At 45.7% G+C, this 22,330-nt stretch overlaps 1 protein-coding gene across 6 annotated transcripts in view; it reads left to right on the plus strand.

Moving 5' to 3' along the window:
- LOC146808610 (NACHT, LRR and PYD domains-containing protein 3-like) overlaps positions 1 to 22,330 on the plus strand; it is a 567,098-nt gene that overhangs the window by 391,277 nt on the left and 153,491 nt on the right. For all 6 annotated transcript variants that reach the window (XM_085623640.1, XM_085623643.1, XM_085623639.1 and 3 more), the window contains one exon: positions 16,474 to 16,644. In XM_085623640.1, the coding sequence (XP_085479766.1) occupies positions 16,474 to 16,644 (171 nt within the window). The remainder of the gene's footprint in view (positions 1 to 16,473; positions 16,645 to 22,330) is intronic.

The following is a 22,330-nucleotide window of genomic DNA, read 5'->3' on the forward strand; positions in this document are numbered from 1 at the left end:
TCAAACCTTTCTTCCTCTTTCCCTAACCTCTTTCTCTCCGTGCTTTTTTTCCCCTTTTTTCCTGTTTGATTTCTATCTCTCTGTTCACTACCCAATAATATGCCTATTTTTTCCATTTTATCACTTCTTTTTCACAATCAGCCTCGAGAAAGCCTGGGCCTGCTGGCCCCTGGGCGAAACATGTGTCTGCTGTTTCTTTGTCTCTGCACATCCCGTAAAAAAAAGAAGAAAAGAACACCACAAACGAGCACTCAACCTTTTCGTATATATGACGTCTAGAACTAAAGTTGGGGATTCATTCACCCTTTAATCTATTTGAACAAAAGGAGCACAAAACCAATCACACATGTCAATACTTTGAAATAGGTGGTGTCTGGGTGAAACCACCATTTTGGTTTGTGTCACTGCCCAAACTGGGTCCTGACCAATTGTGTGTGAACCCTGGGAACACCCACCAGCAACAAAGTTTACTCTCCTCATCCTGGGCTCCATCCTCAGAACTGCCACGTGGCAAGGTGCCCGGGACTGGGCCCACGGGCCCGGGCAGGCCTCCCTTGCACGTCTGGGTCATGGAGCTACGACCAGGCCCAGGAACCCCGCCAGGCCCCGGGGCAGGCGCTCCCTCCCTGAGCTCCCTCCCCTGCCTGCCACTCTGCCATGGGCTCAGGACGGGGTTTCGTTGAGCCCCAGGAGTCTTCTCCTGCTGGGCTGGGTTCAGGAGCCCTGAATGGGGCCCGAGGGCCATGGGGCGGACTCCCCTCTCTATCTTGGGCCCCATCCATGGGCCTGCTGCATGGCAAGGTTCCAGGGACGGGTTCCCATGGGCCTTGGGAGGCCTCCCTTGCATCTCTGGGCCGGGAGCTCCATCAGGGCAAGGGGCCCGGGGCAGGCGCTCCCTCCCTGGGCTCTGTCCCCCAGCCTGCCGCTCCGCCAAAGCCCCGGGACAGGGTTCCGTTGGGCCTGGAGAGTCTTCCTCTGCTTGTCTGGGTTCAGGAGCCCTGAACGGGGCCCTTGACACCCGGGGCGGACCCCCATTCCACGCTGGGCTCCGTCCTCTGACCTGCCACATGGTAAGGTGCCCAGGACAGGATCCCGCGGGCCCGGGAATCCCTGCCTTGCTCGTCCGGGCCCAGGCATCATCATCCTATCATCATCAGCATCGTCATCATCCTCCTCCTAACATCAGCATCATCATCATCCTCCTATCATCACCATCATCCTCCTATCATACTCATTATACTCCTTTCATCATCATCATCATCATCATCGTCTTCCTATCATCATCATCATCATCAACATCATCGTAACATCATCATCCTCCTCCTACACTCATCATCATCTTCCTCCTATCATCATCCAGACATCATTATCATCACTATCTTCATCCTCCTATCATCATCATCATCCTCCTATCATCATCATCATCATCATCCCAGCATCATCATCATCCTCCTATTGGCATCATCATCCTCCTATCACCATCATCATGCTCCTCCAATCACCATCATCATCATCATCATCCTATCATCATCCTATCATCATCCTCCTCCCTCATCCTATCAACATCATCTTCATTCTCCTATCTTCATCATCATCCTCCTCTCATCATCATTATTGTCATCATCATCACCCTCCTATACTCATCATCATCCTATCATCACCGTCATATCATCATCCTTCCTCATCATCATCATCATCATCATCCTATCAACATCATCATCATCCTCGCATCTTCATCATCATCCTCCTCCTATCACCATCATCATCCTCTGATCATCATTATCCTTTTCCTCCTATCATCATCATCACCATCATCCTCATCATCCTCTATCTTCATCATCCTCCTATCATCATCATCACCATCATCCACATCATCATCATCACCCTCTTCATTATCCTCCTACCATCATCCTCATCATCCCCCCACCATCACCTTCCTCCTCCTATAATCATCATTGTCCTTCTATCATCATCATCCTCCTATCATCATCCTTCACCTCCTATCATCATCCTTCTCTTATCATCATTATTGTCATCCTCCTACTATCATCATCATCCTATCATCATCATCATCCTCCTATCATCATCATCATCATCATCCCAGCATCATCATCATCCTCCTATTGGCATCATCATCCTCCTCCTATCATCATCATCATGCTCCTCCAATCACCATCATCATCATCATCATCCTATCATCATCCTATCATCATCCTCCTCCCTCATCCTATCAACATCATCTTCATTCTCCTATCTTCATCATCATCCTCCTCTCAACATCATTATTGTCATCATCATCACCCTCCTATACTGATCATCATCCTATCATCACCGTCATATCATCATCCTTCCTTATCATCATCATCATCATCATCCTATCAACATCATCATCATCCTCGCATCTTCATCATCATCCTCCTCCTATCACCATCATCATCCTCTGATCATCATTATCCTTTTCCTCCTATCATCATCATCACCATCATCCTCATCATCCTGTATCTTCATCATCCTCCTATCATCATCATCACCATCATCCACATCATCATCATCACCCTCTTTAGTATCCTCCTACCATCATCCTCATCATCCCCCCACCATCACCTTCCTCCTCCTATAATCATCATTGTCCTTCTATCATCATCATCCTCCTATCATCATCCTTCACCTCCTATCATCATCCTTCTCTTATCATCATTATTGTCATCCTCCTACTATCATCATCATCCTATCATCATCATCATCCTTACATCATCATAATCAATCCATTATCATCATCATCCTCCTATTATCATCATCATCTACACCATGCTCCTCGTTCCTATCATCATCCTCATTCAATCCTCCTCCTCATCGTCATCGTCATCGTCATCTTCTCCATCATCCTATCATCATCCTGTTATCCTCCTCCTATCATCATCCTGTTATCCTCCTCTTGTCATCATCCTGTCATCATCACCATCCGATTTTTTTGCTTAACTTATTACAGGGCGCAACAGATTGCTATCATAGCTGAGTAGGTTTAAGTTGAGAACCTGCCTTAAATGAACTGTCTGTGAGTAGGTCAAGGGAAAAGTCCCATATAACCTGGTTATGTGGTCGATCCAAGCTGACTCACTAATGCTTGGATTTGTAGGTCTTCTGTGCCAGAAAATATTTATTTACAAATACTCAGAAACCGTTTAAGTTGCTATGTTTGCAAACCGGAAACAGGGATGTACACGTTTTGTTTTGGCAGGTTGTTTTTGCTCTATCCAAACTGTTTTTTGTAGTTTTGTCTTACGAAGCCTAATACCCCTTGTGCTGGATGAGGTGGGAACATTTTTTGTTAATCTCACCGTGAAGTTCGACCATTCTGATAAATAGTTTCTTGGTGCATATGTTGCAAAGATATTGTGAAAGCATCCTATGTTTGAGTACCTCAGCTGGGGTGGTAGCGCTATGTGTTAGATTATCTAACATTTGAATGCGCAAAGCTGCTGGTAGAATGGCCTCATATCACTCAAATCTACTTGCAGTGATTACTGGTGGACCTGTATGCTTGTTGGAGTGTGTTGTGTGGTCTTCCTTGTGTGGAAAAAGTTTCTGTGAGGCCTAGTCTTGTCAAAGGCAACCTTTCCGTGCCAGAATGCATGTCAGTGTTCTAGTGATATGTGAGCTGGAATAATGAGTTTGAGGCAGTAATTGTCCTACCTACCTGTTCATTCTGATTCTCCTCCATCTTGTGAGTTGCAGCCTACCTGTGCCCCATTTTGCAGTGAGCAGAGTCCAGGAAGTGGTAAGGATGCAGACTAGAGCTGTCTCTTTCCTAAAGAGTTAAAAAACGATTTTCTCTACCTGTGATTGCATCATATTTTGTGTTTTTTAAATATCTTTAACTGTCTTTGCCTGTGGTTGTTACAGTTTAAAATTGTAGTTTTAACCTGCCCGTGATTGCATAATTCATCACCTGTTTTGTGTTTAAACTTGTGATTTTTCCTGCCCGTGACTGCTTTTATTTAACCTGTTGAATTGTGGGAATTGCAGTCTATACTCTGTAGTTTTCCCCTCTCATTCCCTGTGACTACCAGTTTTTCCCTCCAAATTTCTCCTTTGCCCTGTGCTAAGACCTGTATGTTAAGCAGTGCACCCCCAGCCACCATTTAGTGTTAACATGTCAGTGAAACCAGCCTCTCCTCCCCAGCAACAGGGATATTCTACATAAGAGGGTGCTCTGAGACAGCAGTAATCTGCTATGTGCTGTTTAAACTGTATTTAAAAGGGAATGTGCACTTTGTTTTTTAGCCAGGAGAGGGAGTAAAGTTTTATTCAAACAGTATTGTTAGAGGACAAGTTTGTTACGCCCTTACCTGCAGAAACCCAAAGTATGGGTTGAGCCTGTCTGTCTCCTAGGAGATTTCTGAATAGAGCAGCAGCTTCCAACTCCCTGGCCACCAAACCTTGTCTGAGGTTGCTGGGACCTTATATGGTCTGCTAGTGGTTGGTACATGTGTATACTTGATGGTTGTATCTGGTGTTTCTATTGGATTAGGGTTATTGTCTTTATTGGTTGGGTATTTGATGGTTCTGATTGGTTTCTGGGTCTGTGATTCAATCAGTGTTGGGTTGGGACTAGGGCTAGGGTTGGTATTTCTATTGGAAGTAGGGACTAGGGCTTCCTGTGTAATTGGTTGTTGGGACTGGGTGGGACTAGGGCTAGGGTTAGGCCTTTAATTGGAATTAGCGATTAGGGCTTCTGGTGTGATTGGTTGCTGGACTAGGTGTGGGACTAAGAGTAGGGTTAGGCTTTCTATTGGAAGTAGGGACAAGGGCTTCCTGTACCATTGGTTGCTTGGACTTGGGTTGGGGCTACTGGTAGGGCTAGGGCCTCCATTGGACGCAGAGATCAGGATTTTTTTAAACTGATTGGTTGCTTGGACTAGGGCTAACATTCGCTGTAATGTCCTGGTCTCCTACTGGTTCCAGATTTTAGGGATAGTGTTGTGATTGGACAGTGTTAGGGCTAGGGTTCCCATTTGGCTGATGGGTCACCTGATTACTAGGGCTATAAAAGGCTAGGGTTAGGGTGTCTCAGCCCGGGTGGCGAGGCTAAGGGTGGAGAGGACAAGGGCAGTTGCGTGATTGAGCCTGTTCGGGACCAGGGCCAGAAATGCTGCCCATGTTCCCATTCAGTAATACTCTCCTACAATGTATTTGCCCAGAAATGCTATCCATGTTCACATTCAGTAATACCCACCCGCAATTTATTTTCACTATAGAGATGTACCTATTTTTGTGTATTGCTTTGTACAAACATGTAGAATAATTATGTTGTTAGAAAAATCATCTTTGGTCTACATGTACTTGCTTCCATTGTGCATCTATGTACCCCCATGTACTTGGATCTGTGTGTCTGTTACTTTTCTCCTGAAAAAGCATATCCAATGCACTACCCTATTCCTCATCCTGTGCCTCTATCAATATCTTTAATCTACATATACTCACCTCCTCTATGCATCTATATACTTTCAATGTACTTATGGATCTATATATTTATCACGTTCTTCTAATTCGGCATTTCCAATGCACTACCCTATCTCTCACCCTATACAGCTATCAATATATCCTCTGTGAGAAGGTGGCCTGATATATGCTGTCCACTAACTATAGTGGGCACCCTGTATCAGTCCAAACAACCCCTTATGGTGAATGGTTAAAGACAACCTTTATTGAAAGGTATCCTAGTGGTAGCTATGGAGAGCAGCCTTCAGGCTAAGTCTTGAAGGAATGTAAAGCAGCTTGTTTTACCAGTCTATAATCTCTTGAATGATCAAATGAAAGGACAACCACACCAGGTATATATTCAAAATATATGTATTTAAGATTAAACACACCCCTCTAGTCTCTTTATGAGACTGGAGTTTGAAGTACTTTGTTTACAAGTTAGTATCCAACAGTAAAAGCACAAATACACGTTTGGGCCCTAGAGGTGTACCAAACCATAAACCAACAAGCATTTGCAATGCAATAGGCAGTGCTTTAAATGGGCCGGTACTCACCGGTACGGAGTACCGGCACTTTTTCATTGCCACGGAGCGGACCGGTACTCATGACTGGTAGGTTCAGTGGTACATGTGCTGCTGAGGATGAGGCTTCCTGAACGCCACTCTCAGCCAAAGCGCCACCATAGCCCTGTGCCGAGCCGCTGCTGAATCATTCAGCAGCGGCGCATTACATTTTGTTAATGTGACAGGGGAGCAAGCTCAGTATCATGTTGTGAGTGACAGGGTCCGATGAATCAGACCCTGTACTGTAAATCACAGGTGTGAAATTGTGCAGGCACTCAAGGTCCACACAACTGGCTGAGAGTCTGCAAGAAGAAAGCTGTGGGAGGTAAGAATTGCAAACAAGTCTTTAATTCTGTTGTGAGCCTTTTATGCCAGTGAATGTCTGCTTTTGTGTGAGAGAGCGGAAGCGACAGAGAGAGCATCGGGACAGTATGCAAAGGTTATTTTAAAGAAAATGTGAGGAATGTTTTGTGTGTGCCTGTCTGCTTGTTCTTGTGCCTGTGTGTGAGCGCTTGCTCATGGGCAAGTGAATGTATGAATGCTTTACCTAATAAAAAAAATAAGAACTGAAGCTGCAAATATAAAAAAGACGCAGGAACTAAAGCATTACACATTTTTGGCCTTCATTTAATTTTTTGTGAGGAGTTAACCACTTTATGTTCATACATTTATCATGTGATTCGGTGTGTGCTGAAACTGCTGTAACTAACATGTCCCTTTAAATGCAATGGGCGGCTTACACAGTTGAAAGGGGCAGAGTAGGAGACAGGTTATTAATTGTCTACATATGCCATGCGCACATTGGCAGAGGTAATTTGCGCATGCAGGCAATTTGAGACTATTAATAAGTGTAATTCAAGGGCAAAATGATTACTTGATAGATGGCAGTAGTGTCTTTATATAATCATGCCCCGCCCTCGGTTCTGCCCATTACCCCAACCCCTAGCTCAATTTGATGAGTACCTGCACTTATTTTTTCCCATTTAAAGCACTGGCAATAGGTCTCGCATTATTAAAGTTTGAGCTATTGGCATTGTTAAATAATGCAACACCAATAGCTCAGGGACAGACACAAAGACAGAGCCACAGAGAGAGAGACACACACAGAGTGAGAAACACACACACACAGACAGACACACACAGTGAGACACACAGACAGAGACACACTGACAGAGACACGCGGACAGAGACACACAGACAGGCACAAAGTGAGACACACAGACAGAGACACACAGACAGAGATACACAGAGACACACAGACAGAGACCAGCAGACAGAGACAAACAGACAGAGACACAGACAAAGACATAGAGGCACACAGACAGAGACACACAGACAGACAGAGGTACAGAGAGACAGAGACACAGAGACACAGACACAGAGACACACAGACAGAGACACGCAGAGAGAAGGGCGTCACTGCATGTCCACGTGGAGATGCTTGAAGTCCCACTATCTGGCCCACTGTGCATGCAGCGCTGCATTGTAGTGACATGAGCTGTTGGGAGAGTGTTCATGTATGTTACTCAGAACTCTCCTGTTATTTTCAGCAGTTGGAACATATTTGCTGCTTGTGAATTTAATGTATGGGGCTTACTCCCATAAGGGTTAATGCTGCAGATGGGGTGATCACATAGATGATGGTTCCTAGTAGGGCTACAGATCCTGTTGAGTTTCGGGGCGACCCCATACTCTAGATGGGGGATCAAGAGTTAACCTTCGTGATGCAGCTGGGTCTGGTGCGCGTGCGCATGAAACATTCTGAGGAGATCACACACCGAGCAATGGAAGAATGCTACTTTTCTAGGTTTGGTGAAAGAGGGGTGTGGCAAAGGGTGTTCACTGCCTGTGCAAATGCATCCCTTTATGAACCAACGCCGACTGAATGTTGTCTGACTGAGGACAATAAGATGAGATTTTAACACCATACATAAATGTAAAAAGATCAGAGTTTATGAGACAAGATGCAAACCCGTGTGGGTGCTTCATGCAGAAGTACAAGCTGGGGACACCGAGCAGCATTAACTGGGAGCTGCTGTGTAAGGGTGAAGTCCAAAATGCCGCACTCCTGCGGCTGCTGGCGCTGTCTGTGAACTTAAGCACACATTTACAGGCTGTTCGGAGAGGCCCAGGGAGCCCGAAAGTGCACGATGGGCTGCGGGAGCCCGCCGAGGCTCGACAGGAGGGGCGGGGAGGGTGTTGGCTGCACAGCGCTATTATTATGCATTTGTGAAACACTTCAAAGGCAGGAGGGAGGCGGAGGCATGCCGTCTCGCCCATGCCGGGTGGATGGAGTTCAAGGGTGCCAGCTATTGCGCATCAGAGGCCCCCAGCGGAGGGTGAAGCCTGCGAGGAGTGGGCGTGTCCTGGGGCAGGTCGGAGTATCCGGCGGGGCTGCCTGAGTGCTCGGCGCTGATGCTGCTGCGCCTGCAGTGCGTCATGCTGCACCTGTATGAGGGGCGTAACAATGGCCTCCAGCTCCTCAGGGCCCCTCAGCACAAGATCAATGATTATCCGCGAGATACGGGAGACTCAAGAGCCCGCATAACATTTTGTAAAGGGGGAGGGTGGGGGGGAGGCATCATTTTGCCCGTACCTCTCTAGCCACTGGATTTGAAACGCTATCGAGAACAAACGAGTGGTGCGCGCGCGCCAGAGCCATATGGTTTCAATTATCGTGCCCGTGTCTGGGCACGATAATTGAAACCATATGGCAGGAATGCGCGTAATAGACGCCAATAGGCCATGGGCGGAGCTATGCGCCCTCCTCTTGCGTATTGTGTGCTATCTTTAAAACAAACACGCAGGCAAAGGCCAATACCAGGCCGCAAAAGTAAAAACACACGCACAAGTGAGTTAATTTCCAGGGTCTATTTCTGAACCCCGGACAAAAGGACTCTCACCTGCGCGAGCACTAAAAAAGTGGTATAAGAACCACGACTGGGATAGTCACTAGGCCTATAGCCTGTAGAATCGCTGGGACCCCAAGGAACCACCCAAGGTAGTGACACAGGGGACCCACGGGAGCCGTATGCAGTGTGGAAACACAACCGCGGGTTCCCGTTATCTTCTATGGGCAATGTCGCGGTTGGAAATTTAAAGATTAGGGACACTTCTAATCGAGTCAGGACCAAACCCTTTTGGACTCAAGAAGTTCTACACCTAGCACCCACGGGAGCACCGGAGTACTCGAGTTACCTCACCCAGGGAAGCCGGGTGCATAGGTGTCTTTTGGTGTCTCGTCGCGTCGTCGATTTCAATGGAAGCCTGCAAAGAACTGCTGCTGCCGTGAAGAGGAGAAGTGTCCGAAGAGGTCTAAGCCTGGATCTAGGATGTAAGGAACCTGAAAGCAGAGGGGACAGAGTCAGGGTCACTAGCCAGTGCCCAAGGGCAGGATGGACCAATGCCCACAGATGTCGGGTGCTTCAGGTGAGTAGATGGGTGTCTTGACTCTTCAGCCACGAGGTCCAGGAGGCGTCGACGAAGTCCACAAGCCGGATTCGAGCTGTCCCACGAAGTTTATCAAGTGCTGCGGTGTCGGCGACCAGAATGGACCAAACAAGCCTTGGCAACGACAAGTCACTGGAATTCAGAGAAAGGACTGCGGAGCAGACCAGCAAGGACTGAGGGACTCACCCAGCAAGGGTAAGTCAGGGCACATCTGGAGCAACTAGGAAAGCCCAAGCAGAAAAGGAGTTGCCTTCGTCGGGACCTGCTAGCCAACGGGCTAGTGATCGCAAAAGAGCCTCAAGCGGTCGCACTTGAAGCTGGCCCACGGGTCACTCGTGGAGTGGAGGCCAACAATCTTCAGTGCAGGAGGTGCTGAAGGCTGGGGCTACTCGGAGCCCAAAACACAACTCAAGGAGGACCAGGAAGTTCCTGTTGCTGCAAAAGATCACGGTGTCCAGGGGTCTCGGTTCCACGTCACCCATGAAAGCCACGGGCCTCAGCTTTGCTGTGGACTCAGGGTAGCCTCGGCGAAGTCTGGAAATCCACCTCTGGTGATGCAAAGACTTCAGTGTCCGGCAGGAGTTTCAGCGATGCAGACCGGTCAGTTGCTTCTTTGATTCTTGCCAAGCAGAGGAGTCACTCCTTGACCCCAAGGGAGATTTCTTCAGTCTTCTAGTTAAAGTAGAACGTCGAAGGTCCAGGATATATGTTGCAGAGTTTCGTCCAGGGTAATCTAAAGTCCTAGGGACTGGATTCCTATACTTATACTAAGTTTAGGGGATGGACTAACTCTAAGGCCCCACCTATGGGTGGATCTAAAAAGAGGGGTGGTTACACCCATTTCCTTTGTCCAGTTTCGTGCCAGAGCAGGTGCAGGTAGCCCCTGCAACCGGTTTGAACTGGACTATGCACAGGGACACCAAGTGTGCCCCCAGTGCAGGACTTCAAAGCACCAGAGAGTGCCCCCGCCCAGCCCCAATACACTTCTGCCTGTCTAGGGAGGTGGTTACACCTCCCTTCGACAGGAAACCTATTGTCCAGGCATCCCCTGCTGGAGTTTCGGTCAGCAGCAGGAGGCCAGACCCATGTCTGTGGCAGAGGCATCCATTTGGTGATGCCAGGGCTCAGGAAAGTCCTACCGGGTTTGACCGGTGTGAACATGTTTCTCCCTCTAGAAGGGTGGAATGCTGCCCCCCCCCCGACAGGACTGGTGGGGGGTAGTATTCCAAAGCGTTTGACATCAAACACGACATGTTTTGATGCAGCCATTTCAAAGTTAGCATTTACCGTGAGGTTATAATGCACATAAGATTATATGGTATGGCTGTATCACAGAACAGCCATAAGGAAGTATTTTCAAAAGCTGCAGAGGGGCTCAGCTCATGCTTGGGCACCCTCTCACATAAAACCAAGCACTCTGCCTTCAGGATTGTCAAGGCCTGCCATAGGAGTGACTTATAGGTTTATATGTGTCTGTATATATGTGTGGATATAGGTAGCCTATACCACAGTAAGGGGTGCAAGCACACCCTTACCCAGGCTGCAGTAGCAGACCTGTGGTGTCATTTTGGAGTGCTTCCCAGGGGTGGCATAATGCATGCTTCAGCCCCTGGTAGGCCTCTGAGGTACCTATGCCCTAGGTACATAGCGTACCATATACTAGGGGCTTATAAGGCACTCTAGAATCCAATTAGATATTTACCTAATGTACATGGAAACCATTTTAGAGAGGAAGCAGAAAGGCTGGGGTCCTGATTAGCAGGGCCACAGCCAGACTAAGGTCGAAAAACAGTGAAACACCAGCAAATAGTGGGGGTACCCATGTGAAGTAGATCCTACTCTCCTACATCCTCTACATCCACTCTCTCATTTATCCCAAACCCCATACCACTACTATGATCCCCAAAATAACCCTTTCTAGACTCTCTCCTACTCTACCCCTCCTTGCATCATCTGACACCTCTTTTACTATACCAATCCCCCAAAACAAACCTCTCTAAACTCTTCTCTCTGACTCTTCCCCTCCAAAAACCCTTTTTACTCATCCAAACGCCTCCTCCCACTGCTATGACCTCAGGAAAAAAAAAGAAAAAAAAAGCCAAATCATTAACTCTTCTATCCATCCACTATCCTTTTCAATCAAAATAACAGAGTAACATGTTCACTTCTCAAATTCCATATTCCACTATACTAACTCACCACTAATCCTTTATGGGTTCCAGAGTAGCGTGATATTCGCCAATAAAGCGTCTCAGCACCCCATCAGGGTTACAAGCGCTATATAAATGCAAACCTTTTTTCCCTTTTCTACCCCTTCCCAACCCTTCTCAATCCAAATAACTGACTAACATATCCACCACTCAAATTAATTTCATGTTTCATCATACTAATTCAACACTAATACTTAATGGGTTCCGGAGTAGCGTGCTACTCCCCAAAAACGCGCTTCAAAGCCCCATCAGGGGTAGCAAGTGCAGTATAAATACAAACCTCTTTTCCTCTTCTTTCCCACCACCTACCCTTCTCTATCCAAATAACTGAATAACATTTCCACCACTCAAATTACTCCATATTTCACTATACTAATTTTCAACCACTAACCCTTTATGGGTTCCGGAGTAGCGTGCTACTCGCCAGAAAAGCGCTTCAACACCCATCAGGGGTACCAGGTGCTACATAAAGGCAAACCTTTCTTCCCCTTCTATCCCTCCGCTATCCTTCTCACTCCAAATAACTGACTAATATCCACCACTCAAATTACTTTCATATTTCACCATACTAATTCACCACTAATCCTTCATGGGTTTCCAGTGTAGCGTGCTTCAACACCCCATCAGGGGTAACAAGCGCTATATAAATACAAACCTTTTTTCCTCCTCTATCCTTCTGCTATACTTCCGAATTCAAATAACTGACTAACCTATCCACCACTTAAAATGTACTTGCATGTTTCACTAAACTAATTCAACACTAATCCTCTATGGGTCCCGGAGTAGCGTGCTACTTGCCGAAAAAAGAGCTTTGACGCCTCGTCAGGGGTAGTAAGCGCTATACAAATGGAATTACAATACAATACAATCATCCTATCCTCCTCATCATCTTCATTGTCGTTGTCTTCTCCATCATCCTATCATCATCATCCTATCATCATCATCCTATCATCATCATCCTATCAGGTTACCTCGCAAGTTACCCTGCTGTGCTGCGTGACGGGGTAAGGGCATTAGTGCACTGCATTTAAAAGAATATAGCACATTCCTGCCTTCGTCCCTGCTCTGGCACCGTTGTGTCTTCCTAGTGCCAACGCAGCCTCCCTTGCACCATGGTGCTAGGGTGTCTGCGTTGTACGGAGGATTGTTTTTGTGCAGGAAGGGGCACTCTCCTGCACAAAAAGAATACCCTGAGACAGTTTCCTTTTTCTATGTGTGCTGCAGTATGGAGCACACATAGAAAGAGAAAGAAAGATGAGAAATACAAATATTTCTACTCATTGTGTCTCACCTGGGAAGGCGTAGCATTTTTACGCATTCCCAAGTCTACCACTTTTGGTAAACCTGGCAATGCGTAAAAATACAAAGATGTTGCGTGGGAACCCCCACACAACAAATATAACAGTACGAAATCCCTGGAGTGATCAAAATATCCAAAGAAGGTAGTACAATTTTACTGTATTCACAAGTGAAGTTCAAAAAGTCATTTTGATCATTCAACCAAACTTTAAAATCCAGGATAGAGGATGATGTACCTCTCCACACCACAAACACATCATTGATGTATGTTCTCCATAACTGAATATTGTCTCGATATGGATTGTTGAACATACAAATTTGCCAAACTAGGGGCAAAAACAATGTACCTGACACTTGGAGAAAAAAACGGTCTTCAAATTTGAAAAAATTCTCTTTCATAGCCAGTCTTGCACAGTTAACAATGAAAGATACAGGAGTTATCGAGTCAAAATTCCTGTTTAGTAGAAGAGTTTCAATGGTGGAGAGGGTCTCGTCTTGTGGAATACATGTATATAAGGACTCCACATCAAAAGAGACCAAGAAATCCTAATCTGGCTCAAAAGAAATATCCTCAATCAATCTTAACAAATCTTTTGTGTCCTTCAAATAGGTTGGCATATCTGATACTAAAGGTCTCAAAAAATAAGCTACAAAGGTGGAAAGCGGTTATTTTCACTTCTTTTGCGCTGCACCTTCACTCTTTATTAATCTTAATGCTCTTCATATGAGGATTTAGATTATCCTCTTTGTTACAAAACATCCCTGAGCTCCTCCCTCTCAGAGAGGGGGTTGTAGCCCTCAAAGGAACTCGTTTTTTTCTTTGAGAGGAGAGTCCCTATGTTGAAGCATGTCACCTTTTGGTGAGTGAGGGATCTTTTCCTAAAAAGGGAAATGCCCAACTTCTGTTGTGGTGGTTTCTGTGATTCTGTTTTTCTCTATTTGTTATGTAGTTGGAAACCCATTTTTGATTAGTATCTAGTTTAGACCCAGGGATTTCGTACTGTTATATTAGTTGAGATTGGGGAATAAATCCCGGGTGGTCTTTAAAATTCTCCTCAGGACCCTCTTGTTTGTAATCGGTGCTTGTTTGGGAGAGAAAACACCCAAACAACACCGATGAAACGCATCCCTGGTGCAGGGTAAAGCAGCGATTTTTACTGCGTTGTGTTACTTTGATTTTCTGAAGCCACCCAAGGACAAGCACAAATCGCATTTTGGGCTTGCGTCGCACATGCACCCCGACACAACCCCACTCATAAATATGCTGCGAAGTATGTAAAAACTCCCACTCATTCAGTGTTTAAGAGATATGCACCTTGGGGTGCTGTGAATGACAGGATGTTGTGCAGTGCCAAAATCATTGAAGGAAATGTAACGCACGTGAAGGAAATGTAACACAAGTGAAGGAAATGTAACGCAAGTGAAGGAAATGTAACACACGTGAACGAAATGTAACACAAGTGAAGGAAATGTAACGCAAGTGAAGGAAATGTAACGCACGTGAACGAAATGTAACACAAGTGAAGGAAATGTAACGCAAGTGAAGGAAATGTATCGCAAGTGAAGGAAATGTAACGCAAGTGAAGGAAATGTAACGCAAGTGAAGGAAATGTAACGCACGTGAAGGAAATGTAACAAAAGTGAAGGAAATGTAACGCAAGTGAAGGAAATGTAACGCAAGTGAAGGAAATGTAACGCAAGTGAAGGAAATGTAATGCAAGTGAGGGGGAACAACCTTTACAATGCGGTTAGTACACCGCGATGCGGTTACATCGCAATCGTTACAACGAACGCGATGTAACCACGCTATGCCATTACAACGCAAGTCTTTACATCGACATGCGCTAGATGGCGTGCTAACATTACAAATAGTGTAGTTTACTATCCCAACACCTTCCCTACTGTTAAGTGGACTGGAGTTGGAATAGTAAATTACACTTTTCTAATGTTAGCACGCCATCTAGTGCAAGTCGATGTAAAGACTTGCGTTGTAATGGGATAGCGCGGTAACATCGCAGTCGTTGTAACGGCCGCGATGTAACAGCACGAGTTGTAATAACTCGCGTTGTTACGTCATACATCCCAAGTGAGGAACCTTGCCATTTTATACTGTTTTACTCTAGTAACCTCTTATAAAAAACCTGATCAAATATGCATTAAACCCTTCTTTTTTAAAAATATAATATTTGGAACTAACCGTGAACTTTCCTCTGCACAAATGTGTGTACAGAGGCTCTCCCATCGCTTTAGTGTTGAAATATTGACCTCCACGCGCTGCCGACCACCCTGTTCACTCTCTACAACGCATCGTCTGATTTTTACTAACTTGGGCGGCCCTGCGCTTCTTAGACAAATATATTCCAGGGTGCATACGGCGTGTTAGGTACTTACACATACTACTGTTTGGGGACAAAGTTGTTTTTCAATTTCAGCAGAATATTCACCCGACTGAAAACAATGTTTAGTTCGTCAGTATCACCAGATTTCCATTAAGTATCAAAAAGGAACTTGTATAATTAAAATCAAACACTTGAGTCAATACGGCAAGAACCCTCCTGTGCTATTCTGTGGACTGAACTGCACTGAGTTACCAGGAATGAATGTCCTTCAGCTTAAAGGAGAAGCTAGCTGGAGCAGATCTGAGGTCCATTCAATTTGTGAAACTCATGCATCAAAGTATAAATAGACGTCCTTGTGGCTGGAGACGATTGTTTGCACTTACAAACGCATGTTTCGTGGACTTACTTGCTTGGGCTTGTGTCAATGTAACGTAAAGTGTTTATGTAAGTAGTGCAGTTCTGTGTAAAATAATTCACATAGAAGTAAGTTCTTCATAATTCTCCACTTAAAGCAACTTACTCACCTCAATACTGACTTGTATGGGATTGTTCATCATTTATATATTTAATCTGGAATATTGTTCTGGAGCTTTTTAAAAACAGAATGCTTTCTACATTTTACGGATCCGCAGTCTTTGAGTAGACCACTATTGCGCACGCGCAAGGCTTCGTATCATGGGAGAATTACTAACTTTAAAAATCAGCCCGAAAACAAATCAGTATATAGCGTGGCATCCAAAGTGTAGGCGGTGCTCTTCTGTTTGAACAACGCAGAGAATAAACACCTCATCGGGCAGGGACCTCCGACGAAAAGATCTCTCTGTGTACGCATCACAACCCGTGTAAATATACAACTAGTTGAACATTCACACCACAGCGGAGGGTCTCCAGCAAAAAACGTGTATTAATATATTTGTAAATATGTCCATATGGTTCCGCCTCTGCCAGTCTGAGAACTCCCCTCATGAGGTTCCTATATAAACAGGGTGTGGTCGGATGTGTAAGGCGGGGATGTGTCACTAGAGAGGAGTAAGTCAAGGACGGGAGGGAAATGAAGATAAAACTAAAGTTGTGACGCCCCTGTCCGTGCTCTGCTTTACTCCTCTCCATATCTCTTCTGTCCTGCAGGTTGAAGCGCTGCTCCCTTAGAGGTTCAGGCTGCGAAGACCTCGCCTCTGTCCTGGAAACAAACTCATCTCTCACAGAGCTCCACCTGGGCGACAATGAGCTGGGAGACACTGGAGTGAATAAGTTGTGTGAAGGCCTAAAACTTCCAAACTGCAAACTACAGACACTGAGGTACAGAGCTCTGCAGTTCTTATCACGTCATTGATTTCTAAATATACATCGTAGGTGGGGTTCACACATATATTTTATAATGTTGTGGGAATGGCACACCCATTCCATGGCAATACAGTGTGTCTGTTTGTGTGTGTGTGTGTGTATGTGTCTGTGCGTAACTGTGGGACAGGTTGTGTGTGGGTCTATGGGACAGAATGTGGGTATGTCTGTAAGACAGAATGTGTGTTTGTTTGTGAGACAGAATGTGGGTAGGTCTGTGAGACAGATTGTGTGTAGGTCTTTGAGATGGAGTGTGTGTAGGTCTGTAAAACAGAATGTGTGTAGGTCTGTGAAACAGGTATTCTGTAGGCCTGTGAGACTTAATGTATGTAGGCCTGCGAGACAGAATGTGTGTAGGTCTGTGAGATAGAATTTGTGTAGGTCTGTAAGACAGAATGTGAGTAGGTCTGTTAGACAGAATGTACGTAGGTATGTGAGGCAGAATGTGTGTAGGTCTGTGAGAGAGATGTGGGTATGTCTGAGAGACAGAATGTAGGTAGGTCTGTGAGACAGAATGTATGTAGGTCTGTGAGACAGAATGTGTGTATGTCCGTGAGACAGAATGTGTGTATGTCCGTGAGACAGACTGTGGGTAGGTCTGTGAGCACGGTCATGTGTATTTGCATATATATTTAGACACTTGCCAACATCCTGGATGAAAAGGTATTAAAAGTGCTTTAGACAGATGTTTTTAGTTGCCCCGTGCTGAGTGAGCTGGGTGTGTCCTTTTAGGTGGTCCCTTTGCAGTTTTCGGATAATAATACAATATCTCCAAGTAAGTAAGTGCCCTATATTTATCTTAGCTTCTGTAACTAAGACCCTGTTTATTTTAAAAGGTGCATCTCTGGCTGGATAAAGATCTTTTGTGTGTAGAAAGGATTTGTAATAATGGAAAAATACAAACCATATAACTGCGATCTCAGCTTTCCAGCGAGTCAGTTTGTCCGTGGAGAGGAGTCTGTCCATAGAGATTAGTCTGTCCATAGAGATGAGTCTGTTCATAGAGAGGAGTCAGTTCGTAGAGAGGAGTTTGTCTGTATAGAGGAGTCTGTTCCTATAGAGGAGTCTGTCCATAGAGAGGAGTTTGTTCATAGGAAGAAGTCTGTCCACAGAGAGGGGTCTGTTCATAGAGACGAGTATGTCTGTCCATAGCGAGAAGTCTATCCATAGAAAGGAGAGTGTCCACAGAGAGGTGTCTGTTCATAGAGAGGAGTCTGTTCATAGAGAGAAGTCTGTCTGGCTAGGAGTCTGTCTGTAGTGAGCAGTCTGCCTGTAGAGAGAGGTCTGTTCATAGAGGAGGGTCTGTCCACAGAGAGCAGTCTGTTCATAGAGACGAGTCAGTCTGTCCATAGAGAGGAGTCTGTTCTTAGAGAGAAGTCTCTTCGTAGAGAGGAGTCTGTCCTTATAAAGGAGTAGGTCCATAGAGAGAAATTTGCCCATAGTGAGGAGTCTGTCCATAGAGAGAGGTCTGTACAAATAGAGGAGTTTATCCTTAGAGAGAAGAGTATTCACAGATAGTAGTCTGTTCATAGGAAAAAGTCTGTGCATAGAGAGAAGTCTGTTCATAAGGAGGAGTCTGTTCATAGTGATAAGTCTGTCCCTAGAGAGAGGTTTGTCCATGGATCAGAGTTTGTTCACAGAGAGGACTCTATAACTAGAGACGAGTCAGTCTATCCATAGAAAGGAGTCTGTCTACAGAGAGGAGTCTGTCCATAGGGAGTAGATTGTTCCTAGTAATTGTATTGTTTTATTTTTACAATGAATTATTTGCGATTGTTTTTCAATAAGGATGAGTTCCTGTGTACGTATTTGTTGATCTCAGTAGAGGTCTGAATCAAATAAAAATATTGTATTTTATTGTAGAGAGGAGTCTGTACATAGAGAGAAGAGTGTCCACAGAGAGGGGTCAGTTCATAGAGCTGAGTCTGTCCATAGAGTGGTGTCTGATCAAAGAGTGGTGTCTGTACATAGAGAGGTGTCTGTTCATACAGAGGAGTATCTCCATAGAGAGGACTCTCTTCATAGAGAGGTATCTGTCCACCGAGGGGATTCTGTCAAAAGAGGGGAGTCTGTCCAAAGAGGGGAGTCTGTCCAAAGAGGGGAGGTCTGACCATAGAGGGGAGTCTGTCCATTGAGATGAGTCTCTCCATAGAGAGGAGAATGTCCTCAGGAGTCTGGCAATAGAGATGAGTTAGTCCGTCAATAGAGAGAGGTCTGATCATAGAAAGCAACCTGTCCATTGAGAGAAGTCTGTCCCTAGAGAGGGGTCCGTTCCTAGATCAGTGTCTGTTCATAGAGAGGAGTCTGTTCCTAGAGACAAGTCAGTCTGTCCAAAGAATGGAGTCTCTCCATCGAGAGGAGTCTGCCCATAGAGAGTAGTCTGTCCATAAAGAGACGTCTGCCCGCAGAGAGGAGTCTGTTAATAGACATGAGTCATTCTGTTCATAGAAAGGAGTCTGCCCATCGAGAAGAGTCCATCCATAGAGAGGGGTCTGATAAAAGAGAGGGATGTGTCCATAGAGGGGAGTTTCTCCATAGAGAGGAGTCTGACCATAGAGAGGTGTCTGTTCATAGAGAGGGGTCAGTCTGTCCTTAAAAAGGAGTCTGTCCATAGAGAAGAGTCTTTCCATAGAGAGTAGATTGTCTATAGAGAGGAGCCTCTCTGTACAAAAGAGTCTGTCCACGTAGAAAAGTCTGTCCACAGAGAGAAGTCTGTACATAGAGAGGAGAGAGTCCACATAAAGGAGACTGTCCATTGACAGGAGCCTGACCATGGAGAGGAGTCTGTCCATAGAGAGAAGTCTGTTCATAGAGAATAGATTGTCTGTAAAGAATAGTCTGTCCTTAGACAAGAGTCTGTCCACAGAGAGGAGTTTCTCCATAGAGAGGAGTCTGTCCATAGAGAAGAGTCTGTTCATAGAGAGGAGTCTGTTCATAGAGAGGAGTCTGTCTGTAGAGAGGAGTCTATCCATAGAGAGGAGAGTGTCCACAGAGAGGAGTCTGTCTGTAGAGAGGAGTCTGACCATAGAGAGGAAAGTGTCCATAGAGAGGATTCTCTCTATAGAGAGGAAAGAGTCAATAGAGAGGAGCCTGTCCATTGAGCGTAGTCTGGCTAAAGAGAGAAGTCTGTCCATAGAGAGGAGTCTATCCAGAGAGAGGAAAGTGTCCATAGAGAGGAACGTGTCCATAGAGAGGATTCTCTCCATAAAGAGAAAAGTGTCCATAGAGAGGAGTCTGACCATAGAGAGGAAAGTGTCCATAGAGAGGATTCTCTCCATAGAGAGGAAAGTGTCCATAGATAGGAGTCTGACCAAAGAGAAGAAAGTGTCCATAAAGAGGTGTCTGTCCATAGAGAGGAGTCTGTCCATAGAGATTAGCCTGTTCATTAAGCATGTTCTGGCTAAAGAGAAGAGTCTGTCCATAGAGAGGAGTCTGTCCATAGAGAGGAAAGTGTCCATAGAGAGGATTCTCTCCATAGAGAGGAAAGTGTCCATAGAGAGGAGTCTGACCATAGAGAGGAAAGTGTCCCTAGAAAGGATTCTCTCCATAGAGAGGAAAGTGTCCGTAGAAAGGAGTCTAACCATAGAGAGGAAAGTGTCCATAGAGAGGAGTCTGTCCATAGAGAGGAGTCTGTCCATAGAGAGGAGCCTGTACATTGAGCGAAGTCTGGCTAAAGAGAAGAGTCTGTCCTTAGAGAGGAGTCTGTCCTTAGAGAGGAGTCTGTCCTTAGAGAGAAAAGTGTCCATAGAGAGAAGTCTGTCCATAGAGAGGGTCTGTCCATAGAGAGGAGTCTGTTCATAGAGAGGAGTCTGTTCATAGAGAGGAGTCTGTCCATAGAGAGGAAAGTGTCCATAAGGAGGAGTCTGTCCATAGAGAGTAGTCTGACCATAGAGAGGGAAGTGTCCATAGAGAGGAGTCTGTCCATTGAGTGTTTGTGGCTAAAGAGAGGAGTTCGCCCATAGAGAGGAGTCTGCCCATAGAGAGTAGTCTGTCCATAGAGAGGAGTCTGTTCATAGAGAGGAGTCTGTTTGTAAAGGGAAATCTATCCATAGAGAGGAGAGTGTCCACAGAGAGGAGTCTGTCTGTAGAAAGGAGTCTGACCATAGAGAGGAAAGTGTCCATAGAGAGGAGTATCTCCATAGAGAGGAGTCTCTCTATAGAAAGGAGTCTGGCAATAGAGAGGAGTCTGTCCATTGAGCGTTGTCTGGCTAAAGAGAGGAGTCTGCCCATAGAGAGGAGTCTGCCCATAGAGAGGAGTCTGCCCATAGAGAGTAGGGGATGGACTAACTCTAAGGCCCCACCTATGGGTGGATCTAAAAAGAGGGGTGGTTACACCCATTTCCTTTGTCCAGTTTCGTGCCAGAGCAGGTGCAGGTAGCCCCTGCAACCGGTTTGAACTGGACTATGCACAGGGACACCAAGTGTGCCCCCAGTGCAGGACTTCAAAGCACCAGAGAGTGCCCCCGCCCAGCCCCAATACACTTCTGCCTGTCTAGGGAGGTGGTTACACCTCCCTTCGACAGGAAACCTATTGTCCAGGCATCCCCTGCTGGAGTTTCGGTCAGCAGCAGGAGGCCAGACCCATGTCTGTGGCAGAGGCATCCATTTGGTGATGCCAGGGCTCAGGAAAGTCCTACCGGGTTTGACCGGTGTGAACATGTTTCTCCCTCTAGAAGGGTGGAATGCTGCCCCCCCCCCGACAGGACTGGTGGGGGGTAGTATTCCAAAGCGTTTGACATCAAACACGACATGTTTTGATGCAGCCATTTCAAAGTTAGCATTTACCGTGAGGTTATAATGCACATAAGATTATATGGTATGGCTGTATCACAGAACAGCCATAAGGAAGTATTTTCAAAAGCTGCAGAGGGGCTCAGCTCATGCTTGGGCACCCTCTCACATAAAACCAAGCACTCTGCCTTCAGGATTGTCAAGGCCTGCCATAGGAGTGACTTATAGGTTTATATGTGTCTGTATATATGTGTGGATATAGGTAGCCTATACCACAGTAAGGGGTGCAAGCACACCCTTACCCAGGCTGCAGTAGCAGACCTGTGGTGTCATTTTGGAGTGCTTCCCAGGGGTGGCATAATGCATGCTTCAGCCCCTGGTAGGCCTCTGAGGTACCTATGCCCTAGGTACATAGCGTACCATATACTAGGGGCTTATAAGGCACTCTAGAATCCAATTAGATATTTACCTAATGTACATGGAAACCATTTTAGAGAGGAAGCAGAAAGGCTGGGGTCCTGATTAGCAGGGCCACAGCCAGACTAAGGTCGAAAAACAGTGAAACACCAGCAAATAGTGGGGGTACCCATGTGAAGTAGATCCTACTCTCCTACATCCTCTACATCCACTCTCTCATTTATCCCAAACCCCATACCACTACTATGATCCCCAAAATAACCCTTTCTAGACTCTCTCCTACTCTACCCCTCCTTGCATCATCTGACACCTCTTTTACTATACCAATCCCCCAAAACAAACCTCTCTAAACTCTTCTCTCTGACTCTTCCCCTCCAAAAACCCTTTTTACTCATCCAAACGCCTCCTCCCACTGCTATGACCTCAGGAAAAAAAAAGAAAAAAAAAGCCAAATCATTAACTCTTCTATCCATCCACTATCCTTTTCAATCAAAAT

Source organism: Triturus cristatus, chromosome 8 (genome assembly GCF_964204655.1).
Source record: "Triturus cristatus chromosome 8, aTriCri1.1, whole genome shotgun sequence".
NCBI classification, from domain to species: Eukaryota; Metazoa; Chordata; class Amphibia; order Caudata; family Salamandridae; genus Triturus; species Triturus cristatus.